Here is an 11,150-nt window from a genome sequence, read left to right on the forward strand (position 1 = left end):
CAATGTGGAGGAAGTTGCCAAGTCAGCAGTGTTTTAACTAGGGCAGGAGGTAAATTGGGTTCCAGAAAAGTTCTAGAGAAGGTAGGAGAGCTGGGTGAGCTCTTACCGGGCCCTTAGAAGAGATACCAGGCTCCCGTGAAGCTGGGCCAGTGCCTGGGCCTTGGCCTGCAGCACCTCCACAGTAGTACCCAGGGAGGACTCCAGCTGCGAGGTCTGGAGGCCAAGATGGCGCACATGGGCCCCGTGGGCTGAGACCTGGGCCTCCAGCAGGTCATGCTTCTGCAGCAGCTCCACTGTCTCAGCCAGCTGCTGCCCACAGGCTGTGGAGCTGGCCAGCACCTGGCCAGGGATGGACAAGTGATCACTGCTGTCCCAGAGTGCTGGGTCATCACGAGTGTTGGTGCTATGTCACCCAGGGGCCTGCTGGTCCAGGGCCCACCTGTAGCTCCTTGAGCTGGTTGGAGGCAGTCTCCACCTCCTGCAGCAGGCTCAGCACAGCTTGCAGACCTGCCATCTGCTTCTTCTGCCCTTGGAGACGCTGAAGGAGTTGCTCCCAGCGCCCAGTGATCTCCAGTTGCCTGGAGGATGTGAAAATAAGGGGTGGGGTGGGGTCTTCACTGGGCTGGGATAGGGAAGCCACCTTGGGGTCTACACCTGGTGGGGGTGGTTGGCTGTCATGGAGGAGCCTGAGCCCAGTGACTGGGGGCTTGGAGCATCCTAGCCTATGGCTTTCGGGGCACTGTGTTCCTGCTTCTTAAACACAGGCAGAGAAGCTAGATGGAGGGTCTGTGTGGCTCAGGCCAACAGGGCCCCCAAACCTTTTCCAGTCTCCATCTCTGATGATAGCAACTCCATCCTTCTAGGTGCCTGGGCTAAAGGGCTTGATAACTGAATTTCTCACACCCCGCATCTGATCTGTCTGTAAATCCTCTTGGATTCAAAATATATGCAAAATCCCACCATTTCTCATCACCTGCATTGCTTCTCTGGCCTAGATTATTGCAATAGCCGCATAAGTGGTCTCTGCTTCTGTCCTTTCAGTCTGTGCCTGACATGGCATCCAGAACGATCGTTGTCGAACAGGAGTCAGATTGTGCCACTCCTTCATTCCAGCCCTCCCGTGTTGAATTCCCCATCCTTCTGTGAGTAAATCCCATCTTTACTGTGTCCTACAGATCCCAGCATGATCTCTACCCCCACCCTTTGCCCCTGTACCTCCTTGACCTCAACCACTACTTGTTCACTTTGACCAACAGTGGCCTCCATGCTATTTTCCAAACATGGCAGGCATGCGCCTTCCCTATGCCTGGTATAGTGTGTCCCCGTATCTCTACAGCTGGGCCCCTCTTCTGGTCTCTGCTTCTTCCTGGTCTTTGCTCAAAAGTCAGTCTCCTCTGGCCACCTGATCTAACCCCCGCCCCCCATGTTGGCACCTCATAATCCCCTATCTTGTTACCATTTTTTTAAAATCACTATTGCACGTACTATTTATCGATTTTAATTCGTCTGTTTTCCTTAGTAGTGTGTAAGCTCTGTGAGGGGAGGCATTATGGTTTCTCCTCCTCACTACTAAATCTCCAGTGCCTAGAACTGTGCTTGGGACTTGGTAGACAACAAATACTTGTTCAGTGAAGGAGTTGATAAGAAGTATCTAGAAAGGGCAGTGCTTTACTAAAAATGGGGAATTGAGGGCGCTGGAACTTCAGGCATCAGTGGGAGTTAGATCTTTTAAAGAGAACCCTGAACCTATAGATCAGACCTCTATGGCCAGGAATGGGCACAGGTAAACATAAGGATATGATAGGAAGGCCTTAGCCTGTTTTGAGGATGATTTCCGCACTCCAGGCTCACCTGCGGGCCACATCTGCCCAGCCATGGTGCTGCTCCTGCTGAAGGATGTCTGCGATCTCGGCCAGGGCCTGGAAGCGCCCCTCCTGGGGCAGGATGCTGGCCTCCAGCATGCCCAGTCTCTGGGCAGCTGCGTCCACTGTGGCCAGGCTGGCTGGTGGAGTGGCAGCTGTGGCCTGGTCCAACATTTGCTCTGTGTCTGTCAGAAAGTTCTCCCTGAGGGCTGCCTTGCGCTGGAAGCGCCGGGCCAGGGTTTCCAGCCGCTCTAGCTGTAGGATCCTCTGCAGCAGGGCCTGGCTTCTTGAGGCCTCTGCCCGCTCCAGGACTGCCCAGCGCTGGGACAGCTCTGCGGGGCCCAGGCCCTCGTGAGGCAGGAAGAGCCTGCGATTCTGGGCTCGGAGTGCCGTCTGCAGCCGGAAGAGCAGGGCCTCTGTGGCCCCTCGCTGCTGCAGCCGTGGTGGCTTCTCCTGGGTGCGGAAGAAGGCAAAGGCCACCAGTAGCTGGCGCATGGCAGGCAGGGAGTCTGGGAAATCCCGTGCCTCCAGCTGCACCTGCTTCTCCGCAATCCAGCGCAGCAGGTCGGCCACCAGCTGCTCGTACTGGGTCTGCAGCTCCTCTGTCTCCTGGAGCTGAAGCAGGATCTGGGGGAGGCACGGGAAGGCCTCGGGCAGCACCTCGGGGCAGGCCCTGGAATGGAGGTGCTCCCCTTTTGGATGCTCGGTGACTGCCAAGGTTGCCCAGGTGAGTGGAGGCTCTTTCCCCTAGCTGAGGTTGCACTAAAGTGGGGTCCTCCCAGCCCCCAGAGAATCAGGTTTGCCTGCATTGCACACTTAGACCCAGGAGTGTGGGGCATCCGCCCTGTTTTCCTCCATCTTATTTTACCCCATTTGGCCTCACTTCTGGGGAGTACTATTCTTTTTCTGAGCCACCTTTCCCTTTCCTGAGGCCCCCACATCCCTAAAACAGCTCAGAGCCCTTGGCCTGGATCTTCTCCCCCATGCCCAACCGAGACACCAACCCTGAGAACAGCCTCCCCAGGCTTCCGTGCCTGCCGCCGTGCCCAGAGAGTAGGAGAGCCCCGAAAACATGGGCTGCGCCCAGCACAGCTGCTTCTGTGCTTGTCCTTGCAGAGTCTGGCTCTCTGAGCCTTTCAATCTCATTAGGGGCTTAACAGCCTACGAGCAGGGGGAGAGGGGAGGGACTGGAGAGGATGATGCTCACCTGGCTTTCCCTGTTTGCCAGGCACTGTGCTCACACTCCCAAGCACTCATAGCAGCCTTCTGTCACCCCAAGCATTATGGGCTCCAATGGACAGAGGACCCACGGTAAAGTTAGGGGACATGGCCAAGGCCACACAACTAGGAAGTGGCAGACGCAGTCTTTAAACCTAGGTCTGACTCCAGAGCCCATGCTCATCTCTCCTTGAGGCCACCTCTGCTCTTTCACCAACCTTAGCGAGTCTCCTCTGGACAGTCTGCTCGTGGTGCAGGCGGGAGAAATGGTGGTAGTAGACGGAGACGTAGGTCATGATGGAGCGTTCATCGGGCTGGAGAGCAGCCACGTCCTCGGGGTCCAGCAGCTGAGCAATGCCCAGCTCCTGCTCAGCTACGCGGAAAGCCAAGTCGAGGTTGTGTAGTGGGCGCTCGGGACGCAGGGAGCAGTAGTCAAGCAGGTCTGGCCTGGACAGAAAGCAGGCAAAGCTCTTCACCAGAGAAATTTACTGCTTGGGTTTAAGTGGACTTGTTACAAAGGCAAGCAAGCTCCTATTGGCCACCCAGGTATTGGTTTCCCCTGCCGGTAACCTGAGACCCTAATGAAGGAATAGGGCACCTGTAGAGAGAGGAGGGCTAATTTCGCTCAGGGGCCTGGCTTGTGGGTAGGGGGAGAAGCTCAAAAGGGCAGGTACTTGCGAGGGAAAGGACTGAGAATAGAGTCAGCGATGACACAGACATTGGAGAAAGGCAGGGGTCAAGGCAAACCTGGCCAATTCCATGAGATTTCCTAGGAAAGGGCGAGGGCCTTGGCCATCAGCCATCTCTACTCCCAGGCCCAGGGTTCAGGGCCCAGAGGGATGTGGGAGATGAGCAGGTTGAGGACCCAAGCCCATTCTCGGTAGTTGGCTTGGTGGTGAAGGCCTCCAGGAGGGAGGCTGAAGCCAGCCTCAGGCCCGGTCGGGCTGGGAGGGTGCTGGGTCTGCTCTCCCTCACGCGCACCTGTGTGCATGGATAAGGGCACTGAAGCCGAGGCCGTCACTCCAGCTGCGGGAGAAGTCAGTGATGTTGACATTGGCATAGCAGGCCGTCTTCCGCTGGCACCAGACCAACAGAGCTTCCTTGGCAGACAGCAGGGCTGCGCTGGCCCCAAACTCCTCCTGGAAGGGCAGGCAGGATGGTGGGTCAGCATGCGACAGCTGAGAAGGCAGCGGAGCCGGCAGGCCGCGGAGAGGCGGGTCAGGCCTGGTTGTGATCCTTCTCCCCCACTCACCCCCCACCCCACCCCCCGCCCCGCCCCGCCCCGCCCCGCCGCCTGGAGGCAGGTGCAGACTGCCCTCTATTCGGAACACCTGATTTTACTTGATTTCATTTGTGGTGGGCAGGGACTGGGGCTGAGAGAGAAAGCTTGTTCTTCCAAAGAAGTGTGTTTCTCGGCCCTTCTGATGGGTGGGGCATTGTGCTAACTGACCCTGGGTCCCAGGGAACTGAGGCTGGGGTTTGTTAGTCTGGCTCCAGGTCCCCTTGGGCTGCCTTCCAGCCAGGCCCTGGGCCCATGCACAGGGCTCTCCACCACTCGCACGCAGCCCTAGGAAGCCGGCACTATTTCCACTCTAGGGATGACATGAGGAGGTGCAGAGGAGTATTTAGGAAGCTCCCCAGCATCCCTCCACCGACAGGACAGGGACTGGCCTGACCAGGAAAGGCTGGCAGCTCACCCGTCTACCGCCTCGATGCCTCACACGGCTGCTGAGGGCAGAGTCTGTGTTGCTTCTTCACGCTGGGCAAGGACATCTTCGCCGGGTTTCAATCCCCTCCCACCCTTCTTGTTCCTCCTCCTAAGAATTTCCTTTGTTCTGTACTCTCGGGTCCACCTGCCCCCACCCCTGCCCCACCCTCTCTCTTCTCAGTGCTTCTTTCCCACCTCCTTTCTCCCTTCTACTCCCCCCCCAGCCTCCATTCCTGCCTCAGTGGTACTCTCCTCCCCCCACTCCCTCCCTCACACCCCAAAGTTCCTTCCCTTCCCCTCCTCCCCCAACTCATGCTTCCTTTCATTTGCTCCACTTCTCCACCAATTCCTATTTATAAACTCAAAATATCAAAGCAGGGCAGGCTGCATCTCCTCTCTTGCCCTTAGGGCCCCGGAGCTTGGGTGGGCAGCAGTGTAGGGTGAAGTGTCCAGGTCTAGAGCAGATGCCCTAAGCATCTGGACTAGGCTGGCAGACACAAACTAGGAGAGGTTCTAGGGATGGGCATGGGAGGGAACAGAGTCAGCATGGTCCAATTATGTCTGTTTTTCAGGGAGCAGAGCCTGAGTGGTCAGGGAGCAGGGTGACCGGTCAGGAGATGATGCACCTGCTGCCCCCCCAGGGAAAGGGCAGCTGGGGCACCTGGAGCTGGCTTGGGGGACCGAGGAGGAGACGGTAGCTACGTGAAAGGGCTTGAGGCCAGCTAGAAATTCGTCCATCCATTCAGTCATCACATAGGCCCTAGGCTCTGGAGACACAGCCAGACAAATCTCCTGTTCTCCCGGGGCTCACAGTCAGATCATGGGCTTCAGGGGTCCTCCGGGATTTGAGCCAGATCTGTGGCTTTTTTTCATTCGGATTTTATCCTCTAGGTTGGCTTTTCTAACGCATTGGAATTGAGTCTTAGGTGGGGTTTTGGAAACCCCAATTGGAAAAGTTATGAAAATTGATAAATATAAGGACTTTATGTTTTTCCTCTTTCCAATTCAGTCCTGAGAAAACAAAAGGTAGAACAGAGGAGGATAGGGGATGGTGTCTTTGGTCTTCAGGTGACTGGGGATTTGGAAACTTCTGGGATTGGGATGCCCTCCACATGTTTAATTTCTCCCAACAGCATATTAGAGGTGTAATGGAAGTTACAGGGTTTCGGTGCCAAGTAGGGAACAACCAGTCAGGAACTGGCACTGTTGTCACCAGGAAAGGCAGGCACTGGCAGTCACCTCAACCCCCTACTTGTGAATGGCTTGTCCCAGACTGAAGTTTGTGAACCTAGTTGTCACTTCAACATATTACAGTCTCTCTGACATTCTCAATCCTTTGCCCATGGTTGAAGAGTGGGTATTAATTGTGTGAATGCCAGGGTCTGCTGTGGGGACCCTAACAGTCAGGTGGAAAAGCTCTGTCCCCAGGGACCTGAGGGGAGGCTGGGGCTGGGCTGGGTGGCGGGGTGTTGGGGGCTGGGACGTACCCTGTCCAGGCAGATTTGGGAAATCTGGAAACGCAGAATGATGACCCAGATGAGTCCCAGGATGAGTGTCTGGTCTCCATCCACGATGTTCTCTGGCCCAATGAGGGGTATTGGCACCTGTGGGCACAGTTGGCTGGGCTCAGCTGTGAAGCCCGTGTGCCAGAGGAGTCTCAGAGTAACCTAAAGTCCAGGGCACCTGTTGCCAGATGGAAGGGTCCTGGAATCTGTCCTGCCCCAGGACGTCCCCAAGCGAGAAATAGGCAGGGCACAGGTGAGGCAGGTGAAGCTTTTCTAAATGGTTGCAGCTTTGGACTCAAGTCCTCCTGGGAAAGACCCCAGCCTGGTGAACTGGGCTGGACCATTGGGGTGGGGAACTCCCTGTGTGTGGTCTACAGGTAAACACGAGCCAAGATCGGTGGTTCAGCCATGGGGGCTGGAAATGAGGAGTCATAAATAGTCAATAAATGAACTCAATAGACCACAGCAGCTGTCTGCCTCCACCTCCTAGGGCATCTTGGAATCTCCAGGGGGTGCTTGGGTCCTTGGTTCTCACTTCAATCTCAGCCCTCTTCATTAGTGTTCCATCTCCTGTTAAAACGGCAGATTCCCAGGCCCCACCGATTACTCTCTTGGGCCAGGGCCCAGGATTCTGCATTTGGACAAACACCTCGGGTTCTTCCCACGCACTAAAGTTGAAAACCTGCTGCCCTAGATCTTGCCACATGGACAGGGAGGAGGAGCAAATGAGGGGAGAAAGGAACAGAATAAACATCAAAGCTGCACGGGACCTGGGCCCCTTCACCTTCTGGATCCATCTTCCTCTCCTGGATCCCAGGGCTCCGAGGACTGTAGGATTCTTGCAGTTCTTGGGATTGTTAGCACAGGCCTTGGGGCCTTTGTACGGGCTGCCCCTGCTGTCTGAAAATATTCCCCCCAGTAGCCACATGGCTACTTCCCTCTCTTCTTCTAAGTCTTTATCAAACAGCACTTTTTCAATGGTACTTTCAATGGCCACCTTATTAAAAATCACAACCCAAGGACTAATTCCTCCCGCTCAAACACACATGCTTGGCCCCCTCACCCCGATTGGGTGGGGATCTTGGTTTTGTTCCCTGGTGTCTCCCTAGCAGAGCGTCTGGCATATAGTGGGTAACGGATAAGTATGCATTAAATGGAGAAAGAAGAGGAGAGACTCCCATAAGACCTGGCGGGAAGCTGGCTTCGGCCAACCACCTGCCTGGTGGCTGAGGCTGCATCCCTGGGTACTCCCGTGGGTACACTTTGTTGTGTCTGTCTGGTCTCTGAAGGGTCCACCCCATGCTCAGCCTTCTCCTGGCACACCTGAGCCCTTCTGCGCTCACCTCAGCTTGGAGTTGGAGTTGGAGCATCTGGTCAGTGGGGTGCTGGAGTCTGCTCATACCAGCTTGTGAAGGCTGATCTTCCCGCTTGGTGTTTGCTGATACCCGCCGGTAGCTTGGAATCAGCCGTGGTGGGGGTATCAGTGCCACAGAAACCAGCAGGTGCTACAAACGAGGGCTTTTATTCCCTCTGCCCCGAGAGCTGATTGTTAAACATTTACCGGCGCCCGGTGACCTGGGTTAAAATCAGTTGTCTTCCCTGAAACTGCAGACCCCTTGCAGTCGGGTCTGGGCTTTGCTGATTGTGGTCCCCAGAGCCTGGCATGGAGTGTCCAGCAAATGACAAGGTCTCCAGAAATGAGTGCACCCCACATCCTGCTACTCATCAACCCTGTGTTGGGGTAACAGTATGTACAGTGGAGGCAAGCTGTCACCTTCACAGACTATGCATCAGTGACATGCTATGTATCAGAGCTCGGGGGGAGCTGCAGAGCCTCTGATGAGGGCCATGGGGCTCCTACTCTTCCCACGTACCTGGAGGGGAGGGGGCTGGTTTACAGGCTATTGTCCCTGGGGCCAAAAAGAGCATGGCATTCTGTGACTGTCAGCTGTCTGCTCCTCCCTGTGCTTGGGGACCGCAGTGCCCCTGTTATTTTCTTTGGTTTCTTACCTCCCTGGCCTCTCTCCAGCATGCCAGGCTCCCAGGGGCTATGACTTCCAACCAAGGACTTAAGTGACACTCAGGTTCAGCCCAGCCAGTTCGAGCTCAGTGGCTTGCAGCCTCCAGGAACAGCCACCTCATGGGTTCAGTCCCCGAGGCCAGGAGCCCTATGGGCTTCCCAACCTGGTTTTCAGTATAAATGACCCTTGTCCAGCCCCCTGACACTGGCCATGAGGGTCCTTCCATGTCCCTGGAGCTTTTGCCTCCTTTTAGTGACTATTTCTTTGGGCTCTTTCTTTCAGGAGACTCTGCCTCCCTCCTGTTTGCTGTGGTCCCTCGCTGCTAAGTGATCCAGCTTCTCTAAGGAAGACCTGCCCCCTCTGCTGCCTGGCTCAGTTTCCAGGGTTCTTCTCCTGTGTTCTACCCTCAGCCTGCCTCCCCCAACCCCGCATCCAGGATCTGCTGGCCCACTTACCATGGCTCTTGCCTGGTAAATTTCCTTATTTAGGAAAGGAGAAGTTAAAAGTACACGGAATCTGCTTGCTGAGAATTCTCTGATACCCTCGTTTCAGTCAACAGCATATTTCAGTCCCGCCCACGGGGATGAAGGCTGTTTCTGCTCCCACCGGTTTGGGGCCCTCTAAGCTGGGAGTACTGTTCAAGGAAGGGCTTTGCTTTCTGCATCTCTGTATCCTAGCTGCTATTCCCGGATTCAGGCTCCAGATCTTCTGCTCTGCCCTGGCCAGCCCAGGAAAGAAGATCTGGTAGTCCAGCCTGTCCCTGCTGCCCACCCCAGCACCTGGCCCAGAAGCCCTCTCCCCGGTGCCCACCTTGGCCCTGAGGAAAGCCAGAGCTCGGCTGCTGTTCTCCAGGAAGTGTACTCGCATGCGGCCCCGGCTGGGGGGTGGCAGGGCCTCCCCCGAGATGAGCTCCAGCAGCCGCAGTAGGTGGGTGCCATCGGCCAGCTCTGTGTACAGGTTCTGGATCTTGATGCCCACCTGGGAGGGGTGGGGAAGAGGCACAGGGTCAGCCCCCCTCACCTGTCTGGCCTATCCCAGGACCTGGGAGGTACAGCCCAGAGGGTCTTCCTTAAGGAAGGAGCACCGGACTCATCTGTGTTTTGGGGTCTGCGAGACATCTCAGCCAGATGATCTCACAGTGGGCCCCCAGAGGCCACTGACCAGGGAGCTGGGGGGACAGCAGAGGACGGCTGTGGGACACACCCAGCTACACTCACCTGGCTGTGCTGGAAGATGTTGTTGATCCAGTTGGTGAAAGTCTTCTCCTGCATCCGCATGTGCTGTGCCTGGAGCTTTCGAATGTGGCTCATCTCATATGCAGAGTCCATGGTGGGACAGGGCTGGGAGCACTACCGTGGGGCTCTGTGGCTGGTCCCCTGCTTCAGGCACCCTGTAGCCCCAAGGAGCTGCTGGGGACTGTGGGGCTGACCAGCCCTGGGGCCTGCAGCCTTATGGGGACTAGAGGCCACTGGATATTTCTCTGAGCTGGAGATGGTGAGGGGCATGGAGGTTAGAGGAGGAGCGTGAACTGTCCCCACATCTGATGGTGGGGGGGTTGCAGCTTGGGGCCCAGCCAGGTAAGGTTCTGGGGCTCCCAGCTGGTGCCCTGCACTTGAGTGCCTCTGAGCCCTTTGCCCCACCCCACTTTCCAGATTCTTGGGACCACAGGGATGGGCTGCTGCCCCTTGGAATGAAAAGCACAGGTAGAAAGGAAACAGGAAACCGCTCACCTTGGTGCTGTCTGTGCCTGGAAGGAAATCCTACTGGACGGATGGAAATGGAAGATAGCAGGGGCTGTGTGGGGAGGGAGAGAACCACAGGAGAGGCCAAGGCTGGAGCTGGGGCCACGCCATGGCCCTCCTCTTGAGCGAGTGGGGCAGGGGTGACGGCACACAGCCGGCATTGTCCTCCCACCTGCCAGAGGGCATGGCCCAGACTGGGAGGGGGTGGCTCAGGAATGCTCCAGACTGTTGCTCCAGGATCTCCTCCTTCATCCTCCTCCCACCTCAGATGCCCCCAATGTCAGGTGGGGGTCCTGGCTGTCAAGATGCAGAGGCCCATGGGATGGGCCTCAAGTTGGCTCTGGGTGGGAGTGCCGTGGGGGTGTTACAGTCCAGGTAAAAGGCATCCAAATGGCAGAGCCTCTGGTCAGAAGCTTCTGCACCCACAGTCTGGGACTGCCCTTCTGCATCCTTGCAGGGCCTCTTTGTGAGCACCCACAGGGGTGGGATGGGAGGGATGCTGGGCCATAGCCCTCCCATCCTGTCCAGGGGAATGCCACCATAGATGGAGGAGAGTCCTTGGACTCTGGGCTTGGCTTTCCAAGCCCTGACCTGGCCCAGGGCCGAATGGTGGGTGCTCCCTCATGCCCAGGGGCCACTTTCTGAAGTGAGCTCTCCTCTTGGGAAGGAATAACTTGGAGCTGCAAAGGCTGTGGAAATAACAGTCTTCTCCAAAGCCAGAGACACAGTGTTCACTCTTTGGAGCTTCACGGTGAGGCCCCCAGCACCTGTGCTTCCACAGAACTGGCTAAGTCTCATGGCTCATGGCTCAGGGCACGAGCTGTGGAGGCGGGGGGAGCCTGTAGGCAACTCTCTTTCCTTCCCTGAGCAATCTTGAACTGCATGCCAGAGAGTTCTAATTTGAGTGGCTTCACAGAATGTCTGGCTAAACTTGGGGTAATAGTCACTGGTCTGGGGTGGGTGTCTGTAGGTTCATCCAGCAGCCCAGGAGACTCTGAGAAGAGGCTCAGGCCACTGTCCCTGACAGCCAAGGACAATGAGAGGAGCAGCATGGCAGCCTGCCCTTGACAGTTGAGCAGGACAAAGCACCCTGG

General features: G+C 56.6%; 1 protein-coding gene across 1 annotated transcript in view; it reads right to left on the bottom strand.

The window, feature by feature from the left end:
* Nucleotides 1-10,519, bottom strand: part of SPTBN5 (spectrin beta, non-erythrocytic 5) — a 46,328-nt gene extending 35,809 nt beyond the window's left edge. The window contains 8 exon segments of the mRNA XM_086710438.1: nucleotides 107-339; nucleotides 440-578; nucleotides 1,852-2,489; nucleotides 3,299-3,527; nucleotides 4,062-4,219; nucleotides 6,276-6,392; nucleotides 9,125-9,292; nucleotides 9,532-10,519. Coding sequence (XP_086566564.1) covers nucleotides 107-339; nucleotides 440-578; nucleotides 1,852-2,489; nucleotides 3,299-3,527; nucleotides 4,062-4,219; nucleotides 6,276-6,392; nucleotides 9,125-9,292; nucleotides 9,532-9,642 — 1,793 coding nt within the window. The 5' untranslated portion in view covers nucleotides 9,643-10,519.
* Nucleotides 10,520-11,150: the final 631 nt, after the last annotated feature.

The sequence above is a fragment of the Puma concolor genome, chromosome B3 (genome assembly GCF_028749965.1).
Source record: "Puma concolor isolate L17-30 chromosome B3, mPumCon1.1.hap2, whole genome shotgun sequence".
Classification (NCBI taxonomy): Eukaryota; Metazoa; Chordata; class Mammalia; order Carnivora; family Felidae; genus Puma; species Puma concolor.